Source organism: Tursiops truncatus, chromosome 7, assembly GCF_011762595.2.
Source record: "Tursiops truncatus isolate mTurTru1 chromosome 7, mTurTru1.mat.Y, whole genome shotgun sequence".
Lineage (NCBI taxonomy): Eukaryota > Metazoa > Chordata > Mammalia > Artiodactyla > Delphinidae > Tursiops > Tursiops truncatus.
In genome coordinates, this window is record NC_047040.1 from 3,030,038 (window position 1) to 3,056,821 (window position 26,784).

Sequence of the window (26,784 nt, forward strand, 5' to 3'; positions counted from 1 at the left end):
CATAAAAATGCATTAAATGTATCACAACAGTAATTTAATCATTTTGGAAACTTAAAAATATACATATTCCAAAATGTACACCTGTAGACTCAGTGTATTTGCTATCCTATGGTCCCATATAAGAGTCTTAAGACAACTGAAAAGTGGAACTAAGAACTTCAGGTAAATTATATTTTTCATGTATGAAATAATAATAAACCTTTTCTTGGTCAATATTTAAAAAACTGATTTAACACAGAGTTTTAAAAATGACACCATTTCTGTTTCTGATCCAAAACATACTGCTTTAAGTCTCTAAGTAACAAGTTTGAAATACAAAGTTTATAAACATTAAAAATTATCTTTTAATTATATATAGAGAGATCTTTATATTGTAGAAACAACAGTTGCTAGATTTTAAGAGAGGGCTATATAAAGTAGAATATTATAAACAGCTAAACCCATTTACCAAGCCTATTTAATTGCATAATTTTGCTGTTACCACAATTTTTCCCTAAGTGCGGTAGAACATTCTCTGCAGGAGGGAACTCATGCTTTCCAAAGAAATTCTATAGGTGAAGAAAAGAAGGAAGAAATCAACAATAAAATGTGCTAAATCTAAAATTCCAGAAAAGTATATAGTTATCAGTACATTCTACTACTAAACCAACCATTGTAATTAAACCGATTTATATATAAACAAACATCATATATACTTATTTACCATTAAGTTCTACCCCTTGACTAAGCGTAACACTAAACTCAGTAAATACTCAGAAGTGGAACTGTTGGATCATGTGATAATTGTAGTTTAATATTTTGAGGAAGTGTCATACCATTTTCCACAGTGGCTGCACTATTTTACATTCCCATCAGCAATGCACAAAGTTCCCAATTTCTCCACATCCTCACCAACATTTATTATTTTCTGTTTTTTTGCGGGGATACCAGCCATCCTAATGGGTATGAAGTGGGTATCCCATTGGGGTTTTTTTGTTTTTTTTTTTAATAAATTTATTTTTGGCTGTGTTGGGTCTTCGTTGTCACGTGTGGGCTTTCTCTAGTTGCGGCGAGCAGGGGCTACTCTTCGTTGCGGTGCGCGGGTTTCTCATTGCAGTGGCTTCTCTTGTTGCGAGGCACGCAGGCTTCAGTAGTTGTGGCATGTGGGCTCAGTAGTTGTGGCTCGCAGGCTCTAGAGCGCAGACTGAGTAGTTGTGGCGTACAGGCCTAGTTCCTCCACAGCATGTGGGATCTTCCCGGACCTGGGCTCGAACCCATGTCCCCTGCATTGGCAGGCGGATTTTCAACCACTGCGCCACCAGGGAAGTCCCCCCCATTGTGGTTCTGATTGCATTTCCTTAGTGACTAGTGATAATGCGCCTATTTTCATGTGCTTATTGGCCATTTGCATATCTTCTTTGGAGAAATGTCTATTCAAATCCTTTGTCCATTTTTAAATTGGGCTTTCGTTGTTGAGTTGTAGGTATTCTTTATATATCTGTACAGATAAGATATATAGATAGGTAGATACAGATACGTGATAGATATATAGCTATATTCTTAATATCCTTATCAGATAATATGGTTTACAAATATTTCCTCTTTTTCTGTGGGTTGCCTTTTCACTGCTGATAATGTCCTTTAATGCACAAAAGTTTTAAATTTTGATGAAGTTTAATTTATCTATCTTTTCTTTTGTTGTCTGTTTTTGGTGTCATATCCAAGAAATCAATGCCAAATCCAATGTTGTGAAGTTTTTCCTGTGTTTTCTTCTAAGAGTTTTACAGTTTTAGGTCTTACGTTTAGGTAATTTGATCCATTTTGAGTTAGTTTTTGTATACAGTGTAAGGCAGGAGTCCCCAATCTTTCTGGCACCAGGGATTGGTTTCATGGAAGACAGTTTTCCCACGGGGGTGGGGTGGGGGAGGGAGTGGGATGGTTTAGGCGGTAATGTGAGTGATGGTTTAGGGAGTAATGCAAGCAATGGGGAGCAGCAGACGAAGTTCTACTAAGCTAGCAAGAGGCTCACCTCCTGCTGTGCGGCCTGGCTCCTAACAGGCCATGGACCGATACTGGTCCCCGGGGGTTGGGGAACCCTGGTGTAAGATAAGGGTCCAACTCTACCCCAGAGATTACAACTATATTTATCATAGTCTGATATCAACTGGTATGTGTAGAAAAGAATTAACATAGCAGGCCTGAGATGACAGTCATCCGTAGAAAGCCCTGCTTGCAAGGCTGGCCCTGGTGTCTAGGAACTTAGTTCCCACCAATCCTAGTAGTGACAAGAGTGGCTCACTGTGCCAAAACTGTAGAAACAATGTAGTTTGTGCTGAACAGCTGCTTTCCTTCTGAGAGTCTGGAACCTTTGGTACATGCTAGATGTTGGGTACCTATGTGCCCAGCCTCCAACAAAAATATTAGAAACTGAATCTCTAATGAGGGTAGACAACATTTCTTATGAGTTGTCATAACTCATTACTTGAGGAAACAAGCAGGTCTTATGTGACTCTACTCGGGGGAGGACTCTTCGAAGCTGGTGCCTGGTTTCCTCCAGACATCACCCTATGTGCCTCTTCCCTTTGCTGGTTTTGCTCTGTATCCTTTCATTGCCATAAGTCATAGCCATGAGTACAACTATATACTGAGTCATGTGAGTTCTCCTAATGAATCACTAAGCCTAGGGGGTGGTCAATTTATATGCTACTATTGTCATACATGTTAATTATATTAGACCCTATAAAATACCATTATTCTTGTTTTATACAGTATTAGTTGATATAAACATTTTGATCTTCAGTACATCTGCATCTCTGACCTTTCATCTAAAATCACTTTGCTTCTTCCTAGAAAACACTGTTCAGTATTTTCTTTAATACAATGGGTCTTCTAAGTAACAAATTATCTTAGTTTTTAATTGGGTAAAAATGTATTTATTTCATTTATTCTTGAAGGCTCTTTTCCTGAGTATAGAATCCTAGTTGGTAGAATTATTTGGTGGCTTCTGTTGAGAATCAGATGTCAGTTTAATTGTTGCACTCTTAACGTAATTTTTTTTCCCTCTAGCTGCTTTATAGATTTTCTTTTTGCTTTGAGTTTTCAAGAAGTTTTTTTGTGTGTGTGTGTGCGCATGTATTGCCTTTTATTTCTCTTGTGTATCCCTTATTCATAAAGCTTTGGGGCTCAATACATGGTTTTGATTGACTTTCAGCAGCTTTGCATGGTGGTCACAAGGACCATATTCAGGCAGTTTTTCTGATGCACTGAAGTCTTACTTTCCCTGCTTGGGATTTGAAAGGGCTTTACTACATTTCTGGCTTAATTTTTTTCATCATTAAAAATTTTTTTTCAAATATTGTATCTGACCAATTTTCTCCCTCTTCTTTTTTTGGTTAAAACTCCAGTCGCACAAATAATTAGGCTTTCTTGGTACGTCTTTATGTTTCTTGCATTCTCTTTTGTGTTTTCCATCCTTTTACCTCTGTGTGTCATTCCATAATTTTTCTGACCTTTCTAATTCTCTAATGTGTCTAATATGCTGTAGAACCTATTAACTGAGTTATTCATTTAAGTAATTCTATTTTTTATTAATGGAATTTCTATTTTAAAAATATTTCCAGTTCTATACTAGAATTCTCAAGCCTGTCTTTTGCCTCCTTGAGCATAATACATCTGAATTAATTAGCTTTTGCTGTGTAACAAATCACCTTCAAAACTTAGTAGCTTGAAACAATGACCACCTACTATTTAGCCTCTAGTTCTGCCAGTTAGCAATGGGCTGGACTCATTTTGGTGATTTGTCTTATCTTGGTTGGGCTCACTCATGCATCTGTGGGCAGCTGCCAGGTTGGGTATGTTATCTGCTGATCTATGCTAGATTCTGTCCCATATTTAAGGGCAGCTGGCTGTAGGCTGGAATGTCTTAGCTATCCTCCATGTACAGTTGGTCCTCCATATCTGTGAGTTCTGCATCTGCAGATTCAACCAACCTTGGATTGAAAATATTTGAAAAAAAAAAATTCCAAAAGGCAAAACTTGAATTTGCTGTGTTCTGGCAACTGTTTACAGCATTTATATTGTATTTACAACTATTCACATAGTATTTACAATTGTATTAGGTATTACAAATAACCTAGAGATGATCTGAAGTATACGGGAGGATGTGTGTGGGTTATATGCAAATACTAAGCCATACTACATAAGATATTTGGGCAACCTCGAATTTTGGTACCCGCGGTGGGTGGGTGTGGGGGGAGGTCCTGAAACCAATCCCCCACGGATGCTGAGGGGTGACTGTAGCCTCTTATCCTCTAGCAGGCACCCTGGGTGTCTCTATGTGGCTGCAGCAAATTTCCGAGAGAGCAGAATGATCAAGGGCTCTTGAGGACCAGGCTTGGGAATGGCATAACTTGTCAAAGCAAGTGTAAAGGTCAGCCCAGATTCAGGGGGTGGGAAAACAGACTCCACTTCTTGATCAGAGGAGCTTCCAAGTCACACTGCAAAGGGGCATGGTTATAGGGAAAGGAATAATTGTGGCTGTTTTTGCAAACAATCTATCACATACAAGTATGGTTTTTAAAAGTGTGTCTGGGGGATTCCCTGGTGGCACAGTTTAAGAATCCGCCTGCCAATGCAGGGGACACGAGTTCGAGCCCTGGTCCGGGATCCCACGTGCTATGGAGCAACTAAGCCCGTGTGCTACAGCTACTGAAGCCCGTGCGCCTAGAGCCCGTGCGCCACAATGAGAAGCCACCGCAATGAGAAGCCTGCGCACCGCGACAAAAGAAAGCCCACGCGCAGCAACGAAGACCCAACATGGCCAAAACTAAGTAAATAAAATAATTAAATTTATTAAAAATAAAAGTTTGATAACTCAATTAGCTGGAGTCCCTGTGGGTAATTTCTATTACCTGGTGTTCATGCTAGTTTTCATTCATGTGGTCTCATTTCATTTATGATTAGTTATTTTTGATTGTATACTCTTATTTACAAAATTATTAGTATATGCAAAAATTTTGGTAGAAACAATTTGAGGCCTAAAATGATACTACCTTCTTCCAGAGGATTCTTACCTTCATTTCTTCTAGGTGCATGGCAGAACTAGTAACCCCAGATCATCTCAATCTGACTTAGGTTCTGAAGCTGAGTTACAGTCCCTCAGAGGAACTATCTACTCCTGGTTCAAAGTTACTCCTGGAGTAGAGTAACCCACTGGTGTCCCAACTCTACTGCTGAGGCCCCACCCCCCTGGCTTCAGTGCTATCAGAAGGGTCCCTTTAAACTCCTAGCTGCCCCACATGCAAACAGTATTGGGGGAAAGTGGTCCCAAACAATGGGCATATTTCCCTGAGACTAATCTTCTCTTATACTGGCCAGATAATTTATCGTATCTTGACAGTTCTCCAGTACCTTCAAGCAGATGTCTATATATTTATTCAGCTTTTCTAACGGTTCTCCATGGAAAGTTGGCTTTACTCACCTGGACAGCTATAACTAGAAACAAATCCCCAACCACTATTTTATAAACAGGGATTCTATGTTTGTGTGTGGTAATTTAAAAATACATACACAAATTCTTTGATACACCTTTCTTCAAAAGCGTGGGCTGCACGTAGTGACTTGCATCTGATGGAATGTGGTAGAAACGACAGAGTGTGACTCCTGAAGTTAGGTCACAGAAAATACTGCAGCTTCCATCTTGCTCTCTCTCTCTCTCTCTGATGGCTCTTACTCTGAAGAAGCCAGGTGTCATGTTGTAAAGACACTCAAGCAGCCCTACGGCAAGGCCCATGTGGTGAGAAACAGAGGCCTCCCGCCAACAGCCATGGGAATGAGCCGTCTTACAAACAGGTCTTCCAGTCCCAATCAAGCCTCCTGATGACCACAGCCCAGGCCAACATCTTGACTGCAACATCACGAGAATTGCTAAACTAAAACCACCCAGCTATGCCATACCTGAATCCTGACCTGTGAACTCTGAGATGATAAATGTTGCTTAAGCCAAACAATTTTGGGGTAATTTAACATTACCCCAAATAGTTTTGCATTAATAGTTTACAAATACAGTATGCTTGTTTTTAGCTTCTATGTTACTTTATTATTTTCAATATAATATTTTTATTTGAAAAGAAAATGGAATCCATAGCTTAAAATGTTTACTATTTAAATATGAAAGGTATGACTGACTTACCTCTTATTGCTTCTTTTCTACCTAACGGGAAGCAGAGTTTTCCAAAACAGAGGAAGTCATTCTCACAATAGCATTAACAGACAGGCCACTGAGAGAGCCTTTATGATGCATTCTAACCTCCTGAAGAGCGTTTATAATGTGATCTCTGTGCCAAAGGAAGACACGCATGAGCATCTGCCCTCTCCAAAGCAGCACATTCTAGATATGGCTACGGTACTGAAAGGAGCGGTAGTTTACTCACAACTTATAAAACCACTTAAAGTGCAATTGTAGTCACTACCTGCCAACTTTCGGATGTAGTTCAGCCAGTCTCTCCACGATCTTGGTAAAGCTACGCAGGTTCGATGTATTTGGAGGTACAAATTGAATAGGTGCATCAGGTAGTAATTTAGTGGATCCAGTCTGTTTACAATTCTTCTTGACACCCTAAATAAACATTTTTAAAGTTTTATTTAAGTCAGTAACGATTACATAGAAATAATCCAGCTTATTCTAAATTTAAAAATTACAAATAGTAAAATCAAAATTCCTAAGATATTTACGTTGATTTGGGATTAGTTTTTCTACCAAGTAATTTTACTTGAGATGTATTCAGGGCCATTTATTTAAAAAATGCCAAATACATGATGAAGTATAATATATGGGCTATGTCGAAATTAGCTTTTCTCAAACAGGATTCTCATCTGATCCACAGAACACAAAAAATGATGTTAACTATTTTCTCAATTTTCCCTAAGATAGGACATAACTATTCCATTCTAGGTGCGTAGGAGAGAGAGTCATTTGCTATATACAATGGATATCTTAGGCTTAGGACATGAAGGCTGAATTCTCTTACCCAACCTGACAGAGAAAGGCTGGTCTACATAGTAATTATATGTACATATTTATATCGTATATTCTATATCTTATTTACTAAATGTTCAATGTACACAAACTATATGCCCAGAACATGCTGGAGTGGGGGGGGGGGTGGGGAAACTAGTGCTATAAAAAAGAACCTCCATCACTTATGTATCTTATAATTCAACTGAAGAGACAAAATTAAAATGATCAATTAATTACTATTAGCCATGCAAGTAGGATATAAATTATATGAAACCACTGTACATCCCATACAAGTTCAACAAAGGAGGAGCGGATACGTTCAAACCTAGATGAAACGTCAGGGTAAGATATACAAAATATTAGATCTGTCACATCAGAATAGTACATATTTTACTTATTTGCTTATTGCCTTATCTCCTTCATTAGATTTAAGCTCTGTAACAGCACAGATTTTTGTCTGTTTTGTTCACTGCCTCTTTCCCAGTGCCTACAATAGTGTACACAGTTGGTATACTGTTTATTGAATAAATAATTTTGGGATACAATAAGTTTAAATAGTAGTTGGAACCACAGAGAGGATGGGTTTCCCAAGAAAGAGCCAAACTGCTAGTAAATAACAGTAGCTACTATTTACGGAGTACATTCTCCATGACAGGCACTGTTCCAAAGCATTTTCTGAATTAAACTCATTTAAAGCTCACAACATTTGTGAGGCAGGAACACTTACCCCCATTTTATGTTTTATTCTTTTTAAATGACTATTTATTTTATTTATTTATGGCTGCATTGGGTCTTCGTTGCTGCATGTGGGCTTTCTCTAGTTGCGGCGAGCGGGGGCTACTCTTCGTTGCGGAGCATAGGCTTCTCATTGTGGTGGCTTCCCTTGTTGCAGAGCACGGGCTCTAGGAGCGCAGGCTTCAGTAGTTGTGGCACTCGGGCTCAGTAGTTGTGGTGCACGGGCTTCGTTGCTCCATGGCATGAGGGATCCTCCTGGATCAAGGCTCGAACCTGTGTCCCCTGCATTGGCAGGCAGGTTCTTAACCACTGTGCCACCAGGGAAGTGCCTATCCCCATTTTAAAATAAGGAAGCTCAGACACAGAGGGCAGTAACTCGCCCAGCCCATGAGTAGGTAGCAAAGCCAGGTTATGAATCTGTTGTTCTTAATCATCACTACCTCTTATTATAGACGATAAATATTTTCTAAATGAATGAACATAATGAAAAAATGTTGAGAATCTGAGAAGAAAGGTGACAATAAACTGCTAGAAAAGTAAGAGTATAGTTTAACAAAGACAGCAGTAAGAGCTGCCCTGTCCACACACTCTAAGACAACATACTCCTACCCTAGCCCACGGTGCCCTATTTATTTATGACACATAACCTTCCCTCTACCAACTCCATGACCTGCTTCCTCAGCTAACAAGACCAAGAGTGGTGTTACCTGAACTCATGAACACCAAAATCATGCGCTGGATCAGACTCCCTGTCTAAAGAATGTGGAATTGGAACAGAGCAAACGAGTTAGTCAAATGATGACAGGAGCTTGAACTGAAAAGTACTGTAGAGTTAGAGTTAAGCAAAATAAAGCCTAATGGAGGAAGAGAGAAGTCACGAGCTGACAGAGAAAGCCAGTGTGCAGAGAGAAACAGGAGGATGGAGCTTACAGGCATGCAGAGGCAAGAAACCAGGGGCACTACCTGAGAGAGGCAGGGAGGAGCCATAGCTCCCAAATTTCCAGCTCAAGCGCCCGTAGCCTGACTGCCTGTTTCCTTCCTTCCTATTGTGGACTGAGGTTATGCACCAAAAAACCCATCCTAAACACGAAGTGTCACTGAGATGAAAGGAAAAGAGATGAAAGGAAAAGAGTTGAAAGAAAGGAATGACCGGCACCAAATAGGCTAAGTGGTCAAAAAGAAGGTAGATAGGGCGAAAGACCAATAAAAATGTCATTAGTGACTATAAAAAGAGCACTGTAAGTAAAATTTTAGAGACTGGGGTCAGATTATTAGGATGAAGAAGAGAAACAATCAAAGAAACCCAGACATTGGGTATAAACTACCTGGTTGGGAAGTTTGGCAGGGAAAACACAGAACAAATAAGGACGGTAACTTCAAAAGAATGAAAAGTCAAGTGAAAATGTGGTTCGGATTAAGAAGAGTTGTGCATAACTGTGAGTGGAGAAAGGTCTGTGAGTACAGAAATGGCACTAATGGTACAGAAAAATAATGGGATAACTCCAGGAATTAGGAAAGGATAGGGTAAAGGACATAGGGAAAAGAGATCCCTTTATCTTATTGTTATGGAAAAAACCAAAATTCAGTTATTCAACAAATATTTATTCTTTCATCCATTTATTAAAAAGGAATTTTCTCTGATCTGTAGAGTCAAACTAATTCCAGTAAAAATCCAAGGACTTTTCTAATAGATAGTGACAAGCAGAATTATGACATTTATACAGAAAGGCAAAGAGACTAGAAGAGCCAAAATAAATTTTGAAAAAGAATGAAGTTGGACTTACTATTTCAAGACTTACTATAAAGCCATTATGATCAAGATAGTGTAGTACTGGTGGAAAGTTTAAGAGATAGAAGAGAACAGAGAGTCTAGAAATAGATCCACACAAATATGGTCAATTTTTTTGACAAAGGCACAAAGATAATTCAGTGGAGACAGGATAGGCTTTTCAACAATGATGCTGGAACAATTCCATACACAACACAAAAACACAACCAAAAAACCAAAACCACCTCAATTCATATCCCACACATTATAAAATTAACTCAAAAGCTTTGTGACAATGGGTTATGCAAAGATTTCTTAGATACAACATTAAAAACACAAGTTAAGGGACTTCCCTGGTGGTGTGGTGGTTAAGAATCCGCCTGACAATGCCGGGGACATGGGTTTGATCCCTGGTCCAGGAAGATCCCACATGCTGCAGAACAACTAAGCCCGTGTGCCACAACTACTGAACATGTGCTCTAGAGCCCGCGAGCCACGACTACTGAGCCTGTGAGCCACAACTACTGAAGCCTGTGCACTGCAATTACCAAGCCCATGTGCTGCAGCTACTGAAGCCCATGCGCTCTAGGGTCCTCATGCCGCAACTACTGAGCCAGCATGCTGCAACTACTGCAGCCCGCGCACCTAGAGCCCGTGCTCCACGACGAGAAGCCACCGCAACGAGAAGCCCACGCACTGCAACAAAAAGTAGCCCCCACTCGCCACAACTAGAGAAAGCCCGTGTGCAGCAACGAAGACCCAACACAGCCAAAAAACCCACAAAAAAACAAACAAAAAACCCCCCACAAGTTAAAAAAAAAAACAGCGACAAACTGCAATTGGTTAAAAATTAAAACTCCTGCTCTGAGAATGACACTATTAAAAGAATGAAAAGACAAAGTACAGGCTGGGAAAACGTATTTGCAAAGTACATACGTATCTGATAAATGACTTATATTCAGAATATTAAAAAACTCACAGAACTCAGTAAGAAAATGCATAAAGCTAAGTGAAAGAAGCCAGACTAATAAGGCTATATAATATTCTACTCACAGGAGATTCTGGAAAAGGTAAAATTATAAGAACAGAAAACAGAGCAGAGCACAAGAGAATGTTTTGGGAAGATGGAACTGTTCTATACCTTGATTGTGATGATGGTTACATGCCTGTGGCATATGTCTAAACTCACAGACAGCAAAAAGAGCGAACTTTACTATATGTAAATTTTAAAAAATCTATGGAATGCCTATAGGATGCCAGGCATTTTGCTGCGCAGTGGAGAGACAAGAGTGAATAAGTCAACTTTATCACCTTCCATGTGGCGTTTAAAACCTCAATGTGGTAAAGATGAGAGCATGCATAATAAAATGACTATATTTTATGGTTTAAATAATTATGAGATGAGGTTAGCTGTGAAAAAAAGAATGATGAAAGTGTTAAGTAGCTACTTACAGAGTAACACTATCCAAGAATAAAGAGATACAAAGACTGAAAAGCATTGGCAGAGAGCCTAGTTACAGAGAAACGCTGTCTCTGCGGCTAGGCCTGTAAAGATCTGTGCTTCCTCCAGGGACAACTGGGGTTGTACAAGAGCAGGCTAGGGCGGATCCAATGTTAGGCACAATTCAGACTAATGTCCTTATTCCCACTTCAAGGCTGCTGTCCTGGAGTTACCTGTCCTTCAAAGCTACTTATCACAGTATAGTGTATATATGAAGACCATTTAAGGGCTTGATCAAGAAAACTAACCTTTTGGTCAAAAGCGAAAAACTCACTGTCTTGCTCAGATCCCAGCTGCTGCCTCGGCCTAGTTCTAGGCAATCTAGAAACAGAGGAGGCTGAGTTGACTTCTTTGCTGATGTTTTTCTCCAAATTACTGAAACTAACTTTATTTCCATTTTTGGACGAAAGTGGTGATGTATATTCTCCAGGAGTTTTGACAAGCCGCACATTTACTGATTTCCCATTTATTTCTGTACCATTCATTTCCTTCACAGCCAGCTTCGCATCATTGTTTTTTTTTAAAGCAAGAGATGCATATCTAAAATATAAAAGCAGAAAACCAAAAGGTTCTTTGTTAATGACTTTAAATGGCCTCAAACTTCATTGTGTAACTACTGGCTAGCATATACCTTTTATAAGAATAACTGCTCTTAAAAATAAGTTACTATACTTACCTTGGGATCAGGAAGAATATTAAGATAACTAAATACAAAAAATTAAAGATGGGAAATAAAAGGTAGTTAGTATTTCTTCTGAATTATCACCTGTTAATTTTATATTAAAATGTAATGTAGGGCTTCCCTGGTGGCGCAATGGTTGGGAGTCCGCCTGCCAATGCAGGGGACGCGGGTTCGTGGCCCGGTCTGGGAAGATCCCACGTGCCGCGGAGTGGCTGGGCCCGTGAGCCATGGCCGCTGGGCCTGTGCGTCCGGAGCCTGTGCTCTGCAACTGGAGAGGCCACAACAGTGAGAGGCCCGCGTACCCAAAAAAAAAAAAAAGTGTAACATTTGCAAAGCTGATATATGACACAGTTGCACAGATTAGTGTTCTCGGGACAACTGGTTATCCATACCAAAAAATTAAAATTAATCCCTATACACAAACATAACCTCCGGATACAGAGAAGGCATAAAGGTGAAAGGCAAAATTTAAAAACATTTAGCAGAACACAGAAGAGAATGTCCTTATGGCCTTGTAGTGAAAAAATATGCAGTCCAAACAGAGTTGGAAAATCTAACCAGAATTTTAGCCATAAAATTGAGAGAGCTGGGCAAGAGCCATCCTTCTGGAAGTGCCAGCTCCAGACAGTGTCAATGGAAGGATATAGGCCAAGTCTGATGAGCAGTTGCCTCCAGAAGATGGGACTATGGATCAATTTTTATAACCTCCTTACACTTTTGTATTTAACTGTACTTCCTAAATTTCCACACAGAATGTATAATACTTCAAAGTAATAAAGAACCATAAAGTTTCTTTTTTTCCAAAGGATTCAACAAGACACTAAAAGAATCTTTCACATCAAGTAATACTCCTAGGAGTACAACACTACTTTAATATAACAAAATATATTAACAACATATTAATTAATAGGTCCAAGAAAAGCATATGATCTTAAGTGAATCCATTTAAGACAAAATTAAACACTTATTTTTAATAAATTTCAACCCAACTACAAATAGGATCCTTTTTTAATTTATAAAGATTTTCATATCTGAAATAAAGAGCTATCATTTTTTGTGATAAAATAGTAAAGGTATTTCCATTAAGCTATCACCATTCTTATTTGATACTTTTGAATGTTCTGATGTCACAAAACAGGAGGTTAACAACACACATACTGGAAATGACTATATGTAGATGATATAACCATCTACCAAAAAAATAAAAAAGGATCAACTAAAAAGTAATTAAAATAAAAAATAATAAAATTAAATATAATTTTCTGAGTACCTACTATATGGCAGCCTTTATTTCTACTGGTTTACTTATGTATCTCATAATAGTTCCACAGTAATGCTATGTAGGTACTATTATTATCCTCACTTTATAGATGAAGAGCCTCAGATACAGAAAGGTTAAGTAACTTGCCCAAATGTATTCATCACGTTACTGACGAAGCTGAGACATGAACCCAAGACACTTGCTGTAGAGCCCATTCTCTTAACTAATGCACTCGACTGCCCCCATGAAATGGTATGAAACAAGGTAACTGCAGAAAAATCAATAACTCTCCTATATCTCATTAGTAACAAGTTAAAAAGTATAATGAAAGAAAGATCTGATTGAGAACAGCACCAATTGATGACTGTAGCTATTTGTCAACGTGTATCCCTCTACTAGGCTGGGAAACCCCCGCGGGAATGGCGCCTGGCTTAATCACCACTGTGGTTCATGTTCAGTACAGAACAGACCTCTGTTAGAACCTAGGGCATACCCAGTAAATGCACATTCACTGAATCTGGGAAACATACCTGTAATTAGGAGAAGAATCATAAATTGAAATGTCAGAAATTTCATATTTCTGGAAATGAGACCTTAAATCAGCCTAAAAGAAGATAAATAAAAGTTTGTGAAAGGTAGAAAAACAATCAAAATATGAACAATTAATAGATTTGAAAGTGAAGCTCAAAAAATAAATCCTGGCATACCTCAGACACTGAAGGGCAGAGCCCACCAACATGTATCAAGTAACCTTTATCTCTTCGTAAGGGTTCAACATTCTTCATTTCTGCTTGAAGATAAACATACAACAGAAGATAATCATTATTTTATCAATATTTTTAAGAGAAAATGTGAAAATTCTTAAGTATTTCATTTTTTATTATCAAAAAGGTTATTATAAAGTTATTAGCAAGTATCAGCACTAGGCTGAAGATTAAGAGCTTGGAGTACAGTGTCAAGATTTCTGGGCTTTAATCATATGTTAAAAACAAAGAGGTTGGACTGATTGATACTTAGTCTCTTGTGACTCAAAGATGGATCAATAAATAGGTAGTCCTGGCTGTCTGATGGAAACTGAGAAGCTTTTTCTGTTCACTATGTACCCCATACCTGCGAAGTGCCTGATGAGGGTTTAGAGGAAAAGAACGCCTGAAGGAATACTGATGTTGGACTAGAGTAGGGAGAGAGAATGGTGGGCCTCTATCTACGAACTAAATCTTGGATTTAAGCTTTTAGCAGACAGTTTTCTGAAAGAGAAATGAACATTTTAAACTGATTTACTCTTAAAAAAAAAATGACATCCAAATGGCCGATTTTCTCATTTTTCATATTTAAAAATATGGAATAAAATATTATTTTACAAACAGGAATAAAATATTAAAACAGTGCAATCCCCCAAAATAATACAGAAGAAGATAAGCACTATTTTATAAATGAGCTAGGTTAGGATTTCTTGGTAAATTGTTAAGAACCAACCTAGTGTAAACTTCGGATCCTCTTTGTCTTGTACTATTTGATTTTCTTGTATTCCTGAGAAGTCAGCTCCAGTCACGTTCTCTTTAGCATCAAACCAGTCTTCACTTATTTCTCGGTAATTTGTGGAGTCTGAGAAATTGAACACACTTAGCAAGGAACTATGTACAATGTTTAACCGTGAGAAGTTATCTGAGTGATCTGCTTCCCAGTTTTACTTTAATTAACACTGATTCCTAGCTTATTAAAAGCCTTACTTTTCTGATTTTTAATTATCCTTTATTGAAGAGATTTATCTTTACAGACAGAATAACAATGAACATCTTTAAAAACGGGTTAAGCCGTGCCGCAAGTCTTTATTTCACTAAATAAGGATCTTTCTCTTCTCACTGAGGACAAAACTAAAAAACAAAACAAAAAACCCATACAATTTACAGGGATACAAACTGGACAGAAAAAAGAATTTTCAAAATGGAAAACAAAAACCAGAAGAACAAAAGTCTGTGTTATTATTTGGCATTATCAGATATATTAAGTAACCTTAAAGATATCAAGTAGATGTAACAAGAACATACTTAACATTCATAATCTGAATGATGCCATGCAATTAAAAATATTTACTTTAACTTAATAGATGGGCACGAGGGGTATTTTAAATCTTATTATCTGCTTTCTGGCAATGACACAAGACAAACATTTTTATACTGACCTTTATCATCAAGTTTTAGTTGACTAAGGTCTATATCTACGTCACCATTTTTTAAACCATCCTCTTTGGGTGATGTATCTTGTTTAGGATGACTACTGTCAGGTAATAGAGACATCTGAGAATTAAAATAATAAAAACAACAATAATAAATAAGGAGTAACAGTTATTGCACTCTATGTGACAAGTATGCTTCACTGGCATTATTTACCCTCACAACAACAAAGACTATGAGACAAAGTCATTATCGACCCAGTTTATGGGTGAGCAAACTGAATCGAAGTAACCTGTTGCTTTATGTCTGTCACACAATGAGAATTATGATTTGAAACTAGTCTATGTATAGTGACTGTATGCGCTACCACCACCATTATTTAGCAAAGTGTGGCATCCACACACTAGAAGTACCTGAGATGATTTTTGGAGCTGCACATGTAAGTATTTTTCACATTAACATCAACAGTTATATATTTAATGTGTGCTTATATGTACCTTTCATTTATGGGGAGTGATATTTCTTTCTCATACATAATAAGTTACTCTTCACAGATAAATTTTTTAAAAGAGGAGAATAAGTTAAAAAGTACAAATCAAATAACATTACAGGTAACACCTGGCTATGAAAAATTGTGAAGATGGTACATAAGTAGCTGAAATTTAGAAACACTACACTATACAATGCTGGCTTTCATGCATAACTTAATTTAGTAAGGTGGGTATTAAAATGTAATCCTAACAAAGTAGATATTGTTTTAGAGCCAAAATTAAGATTATAAAAATGTTATATCTGCATCTTTTACTTTTAAAAAGATTTATTATTCTGCCCAAATAAGCAGGTTACATCATTGCTACCTTTACAATGATGAAAAAAATAAAATAGTGAAAAAACAAAACCTCTCCAGAACATTATATATCATTAAATGGACAAGTTGTTTAAGCAAACTATGTAAGAAATTTGAAGATAAAAAAAATCTGGTTTTAGACCTGTTAATTCTTTGTGGATAACTGAGATTTTGTTTTTTTAAAGAGCAGAACAATGGAATAAATAATTTGCTAAAATAATTTATTTTTAATCATTTATCTTAATAGAAAGGAATATAAATCAATCAAGTATTTATCTCACTTTTGGCTTTGGGATGCATCTTATTCTTTAAGACTACCCAAATAATAATATAACCTCAGGGTTAAGACTAAAGTCAGAAAGTAGAAACAAACTTGAGGGGACCTCCCTGGTGGTGGCCCAGTGGTTAAGAGTCCGCCTGCCGATGCAGGGGACACGGGTTCGTGCCCCGGTCCAGGAAGATCCCACATGCCACGGAGCGGCTGGGCTCGTGATCCATGGCCGCTGAGCCTGCGCGTCCGGAGCCTGTGCTCCGCAGTGGGAGAGGCCACAACAGTGAGAGGCCCGTGTACCGCAAAAAAAAAAAAAAAAAAAAAGAATCCGCCTACCAATGCAGGGCACATGGGTTCAAGCCTGGTCCGGGAAGATCCCACATGCCGCGAAGCAACTAAGCCTGTGCACCACAACTACCGAGCCTGCGTTCTAGAGCCCATGAGCCACAACTACTGAAGCCCGTGCCTAGAGCCCGTGCTCCGCAACAAGAGAAGCCACCACAATGAGAAGCCCACGCACCGCAACGAGGAGTAGCCCCGCTCGCCACAACCAGAGAAACCCTGCGCACAGCAATGAAAACCCAACGCAGCCATAGATAAAAATTAAAAAAAAAGAAACAACCTTCATTTTTCCTACTCCATTGATAATGGAATATAACTCATGTTTCTCTATCACTTCACTGTTTGCAGAGTGCTCTTACACAGATTGTTATCTGACAAACACTTCCTTGGGGGAACAAGAGAGATTAAGAAAATCTACGAAAGGCACTTAAAAATTATTTTCATCATTTCAGCAAAGGAGGAATGAAAACTTTGCCCTGTCTAACATAAATGGGGGAAAAAAATAAATGGGATATTATTATTTTAATTATTTATTTATTTTTGGCTGCATTGGGTCTTCGTTGCTGTGCGTGGGCTTTCTCTAGTTGTGGTGAGCGGGGGCTACTCTTTGTTGCAGTGTGTAGGCTCCTCATTGCCGTGGCTTCTCTTGTTGCAGAGCACAGGCTCTAGGCGTGCGAGCTTCAGTAGTTGTGGCTCGTGGGCTCTAGAGCGTGGGCTTGATACTTGTGGCGCATGGGCTTAGCTGCTCCCCGGCATGTGGGATCTTCCTGGACCAGGGCTAGAACCCGTGTCCCCTGCATTGGCAGGCGGATTCTTAACCACTGTGCCCCCAGGATATTATTTTATACTATCTCATGCGATGAAGGCATAACCATGTTAGTTTTTACTACATTGCATTAACACGATGGGGGCCAAAAATTATGATTTGCCAGAGACACTCAAGGTTTATACCAATCGTCATATTGAACTGTTAACATCACTACCTTTTTTCATCCTCAGAAGTCTCCTGATTTGATGATAAATTATGGGGTCATCTTACCCAACATATACTACTGACATCCGTTTGATCAGGACATTACGCTCCTTCTAATCAGTTATATCCCTCAAATGGTAGTACACAAAATAAGCCAGCTGAGTGAAAAGAAGGATGCGAGAGCTTCTAAAAATTATAGTTTACTTTGTGCAAGCCATAAGATTAAAGATTTACACTTGACGAACTACTCTAAAAAAATCTCACTTGAGAGAGTGTCTTTTTCAGGCTTGAAGAACCATCAACATCACGTGTACTTTGATTATCTAGTTCAGAATCTGCTCCTGAAAAGCTAAACAGATAAACATTTCATTAAAGCATTTATCAATGTTCTGAATAAGGACCAAAATAGAAAACAAAGTTAACTGAATTAGCAATGTTTAAGATCTAATGAATTCTAAATTAGATGAAAACATAACTTACATATGTGATTCTTCTTTCATTAGCTGGAAAGAAAGAGAAGGGAAGAAAAAGCTTTTAGCGTAAAATGTTTTCTGTCTAAATGAAGTAAAAGTTTTATTCCTAAAACATAAATACATACCCTGGAAGCAAAAGCAGAGAAGGTAGATAATAATTTTGATTCTACCGACAGTGGAGGCAGCTCTTCCAGTGGTATACCCTTGTTTATCTTTTCTTTCAAATTCACATATCTAACTTTCAAGTCTTCTAAAACTGTCAGTAGAGCTGATCCTAATTCTTTCTTAGTAGAATTACTTGATAAATTCCTGTTCAAAAGTTACATTCACAAAACTAAATTACTTAGGCCAAGCCACCCATTTAAAACTAATGTCAAATTATACACTTAATTCTAACTCTACTAGATCCCTAAAATGTTTTCTTTTAAATGTTTAGTAAAAGAAAATGAATCACAGAAGACGTGTTTTTCCAGGGGCAAGATAAGCAATCCTTGGTATACATATAAGCCAGACAGAATGTGGTCGAATGTCACGAAAAACCCTCCAACTGACTTCATCCGAACTTGGACTTTATAAAGAAAACCTGAATCTGTCTTTTTACTGGATTCATCATTCCAACGTGCACTGTTGCCTCTCCAGGAAATTACAATGTACTACTTTTTAAAGTCTATTACCCCTAGGCCAGTTAACAAACCCAGTTATAATCCACCCCTCTTCTGCCCTTTAAAAATGAAAACTAAAGAAATTTTCTAGAATAAACTTAAAGTTAGTGATAAATTTCTAGGAAGATACAGATTTAAAATTAACAATCACCTACAACTATAAATAGAGAATAACCTTTAAAAATTGTGAATCACTATGATGCACACCTGAAACATATAATACTGTAAATCAACTGTACCTCAATAAAAAAGCAGATTAATAAACAAACAAACCCTAACAATCACCTATTTAGTCCTTCTCTATTTTCCATTACAAGTTTGTAAATATCACTGCAATGGTGATGACACATTTGATAGTGAACATTTAAAAGGTGCAACTCTGCTTTGATGGCTCTCTGCATTATTTGCTGACAGCACTTTGATGGCAAATTCTTCTCCATCTCTTTAGAAAGTTGAGGTTCCCTTTGAAATAAAAAAATTGGATTAGGTAAGATTCCAAATATTTTTCTGTGTTGATGACATACCTCCAGAAACAGATTTAAGATTTCTTACATTTCTCTGTCAAGTTTAAATCAATTTCTACTAAAGATGGAAAGGCTGCAGAAAACAAGGATGTCAAGAGTCAATGCTAAATATCTTCTTTTTAGGACTTCCCTGGTGGAACAGTGGTTAAAAATCCGCCTGCCAATGCAGGGCACATGGGTTCGAGCCCTGGTCCGGGAAGATCCCGCACGCCATGGAGCAACTAAGCCCGTGCACCACAGCTACTGAGCCTGTGCTCTAGAGCCCACGAGCCACAACTACTGAGCCCGCGTGCTGCAACTACTGAAGCCCGCGTGCCTAGAACCCGTGTTCTGACCACAATGAGAAGCCCGTGCACCACAATGAAGAGTAGCCCCTGCTCACCGCAACTAGAGAAAGCCCGTGGGCAGCAACGAAGACCCAACGCAGCCAAAAATAAATAAATAAATAAATTTATTAAAAAAATAAATATACTCTTTTTAGAATTCAAGAGAGTAAATAAGTCTCAAATTCATACTTCATTTTACCAAGAAAAGAATTCTAAAGTAAAGTACTAATTTATCCAGAATCAACAGATTTTTCAACCTAAATCAAGCACTGGCCAGCATTTTTAAAAGTTATAAACATTCTGGAGAGAAACTGTTTTTAAATGTTATCTTTTAAACAGAAAATATAATTTACATCTTTCTTAATAATAATAATGCTTATGTTATTATAAGCAAACATTTTGCTGTTATAACAAAAAGCTCCAAAATCACTACCTCTTTGAATGTTAATAGTTCTTCCCTTGCTAATACCGGCCACTTCTAACTATTCTCGATACATCTGCCTCTGGAAACCAGCTCCTCTATTTAATTTTATAGGACTGGATACCAGATCAAACTCATTAGAAGAATAAAGGATGAATGAAGGAAAAAGCAAATGATCTCAGAGCATGAAAACCAATTTGACTTCTCAGAGACTTCTCCCTTTCCTCTCCCCCACCACCTGGTTCTCCATGGATGCAAAGTAAATTATACAACGAATTAAAATATCCCAGTAAAAGTATCTGTTTACTTCTTCAAATATATGATGTTTTCCAAATGTGCTATTTTGTTTTGGACTACAGGGGATCAAATGAAAGAAAACGAAAGTAATAAATCAGTGTGGGTTTGGGTTGGATAAATAAAGAAAAGATGCCATGAGTTTTTCTGAAGGAATTATTCAGACTGAAATCTCAGTAAGTGGAAAGCTTTAACATTCTACATTGTTCTAGTATTTATTTCTTTCAAGACAAACAGCCGAAGCAGACGATCTCTTCAAGTCACTCCTGGCTATTATACTATATGGTTAAGTACCTACACAAAAAGCAAATTACTATTTTGATCATATGTCTGACTTACCTTTCAGAATGTTTCTTTAAGTCTGTGAAATCAAATGTTTTCCTTAATTCCAGGGAATCCTGAAAACATGATTTAAGATCAAATTAGACATATACAACAAACAATAATACATGTTTTATCTGGTAAGCTGTAAAATCCAACTTCTGACTGACTTCGTGGCAACAGCTGCCAACAGAGAAGAGCTGGGAGCAATCTGTTCACCTTTTTCCTTCATCCAGCATTTTCTCACAAAAGCCTCAGAAACCCCTGATATAATTCAGTGAACCAAAATATTCACATTAGCCTACAGTGCCTCTTTATAAAGTCAAATAAATTTTTATTATTAATCATATTGGTTTTACCTTATTCAGGAAATTTCCCTTAGGTTTTAAACTGTCAACGGAGACAGATTTCCCCAAAGATCCTTTGGTCATAGCCATCTGTGGATCTTCATTATCTTGACTGTATGCCCAATCTGTGTTACACGCCACACTTCGTTTCTCACTTTGCCACTCATCAGGCCGTTTTTTATTTATCATTGTTATCTCTGTGTTGCTTGATGTAGATACTACAGAAGATCTTGTGCTCGTCGCCCTGCTTGTTGTGAAACAAGCCCTAAAATCAGTGCTAACATCCACTGTTTGATTAACTGTGACTGTACAACTTGCTACATCTGTAACTGATTCGGGACATGGTCCTTCCATATGGTGAAAGCAAGCTTTATTTGTGGTATTGCCATTAGCAGCTCTTAGGGCGCTACCTTCTTCTATTGCCTGGTTATCTCTGATTGCAGACCTTGGTAGAGTAACAGAAAAATCTAAGGCTGGGTTAGGGGTGTTCTCTAGGCTTTTATAACATGCAGAAATTACTGAATCATCAAAAATAGAGGTCCAGGAACTTTGACGATCTTTATAGGGCTGGAGTAATGTCTCTAAAACTTTGTCTTGTGGTAATGTGCTTGGATTTTCAAGGTGCTGTAACATTTTTTTCTCAACAACTGAATTTCCACAAAAATCTTTACTTTTAGTTACTTGAGCCTTCACTTTGCCAGTATAAATTTTAGTTTTTAATGCTTTTTGAGGGTTCAAGAAACCACTCTTAGATTGAGATTCCTGGTGTTCAAGAGGACTACCCTTTAGTACAATTGCATCAAATACTGTGTGGTACATTAAACTAGTATCTTGTTCCATACACTTTCCATGTTTTGGTTCATGATATTCTCTTAACATAACAGAATTCTGAAATTTGGAGACATGAGGTGAACCTTCTTGTCCATAAACATCAGCTGAATCTAAAGAGGTGCTAGAATTACTTTCTAATTTAACATGATTATCTTCTAGATTGCTAGCACAATTAACTCCATAACCTGAACTTCTTAGTCCCCAAACTTCCAGATTAGATATGTTTAATGTTTTCGCTTGGTCAAAAGATAAATGGTTCTCTATATACTCCTGTTCTTCTGCGCTGTGATACTCCTGCTGCGAGTCATCATCTAGATCGCGCTTCTGCGCATCTTCAGAATCATCATCTGAAATCCTGTAGATTCTTTCCAAGCCAACAGTCTTATTACCTCGATGATTCAAAATATCAAAAGACACCTCCTTTCTTTTCTGCATTTCATAATCGAATTCTGAATTTAAATGAATAAGACTTTCATTCTTCAGTTTTGACTCTGAATGATGTATAGAGTAGATTTCATTCAGGAAAGCACTGTCAATACTACCTTCAAACTCACTTGACTGAGAGTGAGTACTCTCCATCTTAGTATTTGGACTCACAGTAAAAGATGGCTCCAATAACTCTATTTTGTCAATATTGCTGATCTCTTTGTCATTAGCTCTTTTTTCTAATGCCAAGGAATCCCAGTCATAATCGAGAAAAGTCAATTTGGCTTCTTTACAACCATCAGGAGATAACAAATTTTCTTTTTGACGATTAGAAGGCTCATCTGATTAAAAAAAAAAGGATAAAATGTTAGCAGAAACATTACAGAATTTAAACACAAGACCTCAGATGTAATCTCGCCTAAGCTCTTTCCAATGTAAGAATATACTTTTTACATTATCCATAACAAATATCCCTAAATAGTTGCTGCTATGGACTGAACTGTGTCCCCCTCAAAATTCATATGTGTTGAAGCCCTAACTCCCCATGTGGAGACAGGGCCTCTGGGAGGTAATTAAGGCTAGATGAGGTCATGAGGGTGGCACCCTCAAAATGGGATCAGTGCACTTATGAGAGAAGAGATACCACAGAGCTTGCTCTCTGTTTCTCTCTACCATGTGAGGACACTGCAAGAAGGCGGCCATCTACAAGCCAGGAAGAGAGCCCTTACAAGACCTGACCATGCTGGCAGCCCCGTTTGGACTTGCAGCTTCCAGAACTGTGGAAAAAAACAAATATCTGTTCTTTAAGCCACCTCCATGGTATTGTGCTATAGTAGCCCCAGCTGACTAAGATAGGAGCTAAGATTCTTCTTGAACTCTGTCAGTGGCAAAGCATTTACTATTTAGAAGGCAGTCACTCCCTTTGTAATCTTTGGGTGCCTCCTAGTGTCCTAATATCAACCTTAGGCACTGCAGAAATAAAACGAAGGAGACATGGGTGCTGTACCAGGCTGCTGATTAGCAGGTAAATGCTTAAGAAAGGAGAAGTAGATGTCAGAGAAAACTGTACATTTAAAAAGTGTTTTGAAACAAAATAGTTATTTTAGGCAAATTAAACAGCACTACAAAGTTAGCTGGGTGAAAAAACATGGCATTTTCAGGAAATTATAAGCCAGCTTGCCTGGAGTGAAATAGCTCTAAGGGAGTGAAAGGAGCTGTGAACAGAAAGAGGCCTTTTATGAGGTGTTAAGGAGTCTGGTTCTTATCCTAACACGGAGGACCACTGAAAGCTTCTTAAAAGGGTAGTCATGTGAATGCAACTGAGTTTAGACACCTCTGGCAACAGTAAGAATGAAGGCTTGAGGGCTTCCCTGGTGGCGCAGTGGTTGAGAATCTGCCTGCCAATGCAGGGGACACAGGTTCGAGCCCTGGTCTGGGAAGATCCCACGTGCCTTTGGAGCAACTAGGCCTGTGAGCCACAACTACTGAGCCTGCGCGTCTGGAGCCTGTGCTCCGTAACGAGAGAGGCCGCGATAGTGAGAGGCCCGCGCACCGCGATGAAGAGTGGCCCCCGCTCGCTGCAACTAGAGAAAGCCCTCGCACAGAAACGAAGACCTAACACAGCCAAAAATAAATAAATTAATTTAAAAAATTAAAAAAAAAAAAAAAAAGAATGAAGGCTTGAAGGGGGAGACTGAAGGGAGACAGACCAAGAGTACAGAAATGGGACTGGAAAAGAAGAGACTAGTATAAAAGTTCCACAACTAACAAGACTTGGTGATCAATTAGAAATGGTAGATAAGGGAGAGAGAGATTAGTGGCTTTCAAATACATATTTTTTTTCTTTAAGAACACAATCAGAAACACGTTTTATATCAAGATCTAGCATATATGTGTCTGTATAAGTGAAACAAAAATTTTATAAAACAGTAATTACTCCAATTATGTCCAAAGTATTCTGCTATTTTCTAGTCTATTTCATTTTATTAAAAAAAAAGCTGATCACAATCAGCTAAGCTGACTTCATGACTCATCAATTAGCTACCACCTGCTTAAATATCTTTCTAGGATAATGCTAAGGGTTACAGCTTGGTATTACAGATGAGTGGGAATATCTGGCGCTAAAGAGATAGGGACTTCACGGAAGAGGAGATTTAGAAGATAAAGAGAAAAAGCAAGGGGCTGGGGAGGGAGGTGGAGGGAGAAGATAATGAATTCAGTTCCAGGCAAGTGGAGTTTAAGGTTAGAGATAAAACACCCAGATGTGAATGTCTAATAAGCTGTTATAAATATGGGGTTGGAGCTAAGGACAGTAGGGTCAGATACAATTATAAATTCATGTGCTGACTGTGTTTTTCTTAGAGATTTGTATAGGAGTTCATGATATATTCTGGATACTAGGTGTTTGTTTTTCACATTTATAATATAAGTGACTTTCCCCCAGTTTACTGGCTATCATTTTTTTTTTTTTTTTTTGCGGTATGTGGGCCTCTCACTATTGTGGCCTCTCCCGTTGCGGAGCACAGGCTCCGGACGTGCAGGCTCAGTGGCCATGGCTCATGGGCCCAGCCGCTCCGCGGCATGTGGGATCCTCCAGGACCGGGGCACGAACCTGCGTCCCCTGCATCGGCAGGCGGACTCTCAACCACTGCGCCACCAGGGAAGCCCTATTGGCTATCTTTTAACTTTTTATAATATTTTGTCATGCCACGGGCTTTAAGATTATTTAGTTAAATGAATCAGTCTTTTCTTCTCTGACTTCTGGGTTTGTCTCCCTGGCCTTCCCTACCACATGATTATAAAAGTATTCTTCTATAACTTTCCAATTCTTTGTGTGGGTGTATGTGTGTAACATTTAGCCCTTTCACACTATGTAGAATTAATGCTTCTCTCTAGCATGAGGTAGGACTCTTAACTTAATTTTTTTCCAAAAAGGATGGTCAGTTGTCCTAATACCATTTGCTGAAAAATCCAGTTTCCCGTCTGACTTGAAATAGCATTTTTATCACATTCTAAAGTCCTCTTAATAGTTACAACTACATGTATTCATAAGCATATAAAGGTTAGTCAGCTTGCTTTTTATGCCCTTGTTGATTATTCTCTCTTCTACCATTATGACAGAAAGAGAAATTTTAGATCCATGTGAAGAAAAAACATACACAACTTCAGTAGCAGAGGTCAACCTGCCCACTTTCTACTTATTACCCTGAAGGCAACTGTACCTGTCAGTAGTTCCTGAAAGCCTGCCTGGACAGAAACCCTCTCTTCTGGCTCACCTTCTCTCTCCTAAATCTTCCATTTACCTGAGAGATCCTATGTAGGCTGCCCATATTTACCAAAAATCACCTGAGTCATCTGTCAAGATAAAAACATGCTGAATCTTACCTTACTGGTAGGAAGGCTTAAGATGTAGCAACACTGGAGAGGGAACTATCAAGTCTAATTACATTTAATACCTCTTTCCACCCAGAATAAAGCCAACTGGACTAGCTTCTCACCTTTCTGGATGTTTCCATTACTGTGGTAGCCTTTACCAGAAGCTGTCTCAACCACTTCAGTGGCCTGCATCACTCAAGAACGTATATCCTAGAAGAAGTATAAATATTGAACTGTTATTATACTCAGTATTATATTTTAAAAACTATTAGAACAAGAATCTGACAAAGTAGTAATTATAGTCAAAGATTCTAATATCAAAGGCCTAATAAACAAAACTTGTAAGACATTTGAATAACTTTTTTTAAAATTAATTTTATTTATTTATCTTTGGCTGTGTTGGGTCTTCACTGCAGTGCGCAGGCTTTCTCTAGTTGGGGCGAGCGGGGGCTACTCTCCGTTGTGGTGCACGGGCTTCTCATTGCGGTGGCTTCTCTTGTTGCAGAGCATGGGCTCCAGGTGCGCGGGCTTCAGTAGTTGTGGCACACGCACTCAGTAGTTGTGGCTTGCGGGCTCCAGAGCACAGGCTCAGCAGTTGTGGCGCACGGGCTTAGTTGCTCCGCGGCATGTGGGATCTTCCCGGACCAGGGCTCAAACCCGTGTCCCTTGCAGCGGCACGCAGATTCTTAACCACTGTGCCACCAGGGAAGCCGTGAGTAACTTTTTTAAAGGCGTGGACAGCTACATAAAAGACTATTATTTAAACAGACAAGACATATTCTTCTAAAATTTCCAAGGAACATTTAAAAACCGTGTTAGGCTACCCAAAAAGTCTTAATCCAAAAAACAGAGTACTAAATAAAGGCTACAATGTGACCCTAGTTATGTCAAACCCAGTACAAAAATGTTTCCAAAACAAATTGTAGACTTATTAAAAACTAATGACATGATAAGTCCCTACAATGAAATATCTTTCAGCAACAGAAAGGAACAAACTACTGATATATGTAAACTGGTGGATTAATCTCAAAAACATTACGCTGAATGAAAGACGGCAGACAAGAGATCACATCTTGTATGATTCCATTTAAGTGAAATGTACAGAAAAAGCAAATTTATAGAGACAAAGTAGATTAGTGGCTTTGTGGGACAGGGGATGGGAAGAGGGGGTAATGGTATCATTTCAATTTTAGCATATGTGCTGCTGAAGCGAGCACAGGAAGGGTTAACTGT

At 38.4% G+C, this 26,784-nt stretch overlaps 1 protein-coding gene across 1 annotated transcript; it reads right to left on the reverse strand.

The window, feature by feature from the left end:
• Positions 1–441: 441 nt before the first annotated feature.
• RBM44 (RNA binding motif protein 44) lies at positions 442–25,746 on the reverse strand. Its single transcript, XM_004318402.3, has 15 exons — positions 25,674–25,746; positions 20,932–22,517; positions 20,591–20,649; positions 18,972–19,148; positions 18,150–18,333; positions 18,032–18,054; positions 17,816–17,900; positions 15,127–15,241; positions 14,421–14,549; positions 13,652–13,731; positions 13,475–13,548; positions 11,250–11,541; positions 6,450–6,595; positions 6,170–6,314; positions 442–548 (listed from the first exon to the last, which is right to left on the reverse strand). Exons 1-14 carry the CDS (start codon positions 25,741–25,743, stop codon positions 6,191–6,193), a joined length of 3,144 nt encoding a protein of 1,047 aa, XP_004318450.2. The 5' UTR covers positions 25,744–25,746; the 3' UTR covers positions 442–548; positions 6,170–6,190.
• Between the last annotated feature and the right edge of the window lie 1,038 nt (positions 25,747–26,784).

Coding starts and splice junctions, on each gene's coding strand:
- RBM44 (XM_004318402.3), bottom strand. CDS start 25,743: ATGCAGGCCACTGAAGTGGTTGAGACAGCTTCTGGTAAAGGCTACCAC. Junction 22,518..25,673: donor TAATGGAAACATCCAGAAAG/GTGAGAAGCTAG, acceptor TTTTTTAATCAG/ATGAGCCTTCTAATCGTCAA. Junction 20,650..20,931: donor AGGGAAATTTCCTGAATAAG/GTAAAACCAATA, acceptor TCATGTTTTCAG/GATTCCCTGGAATTAAGGAA.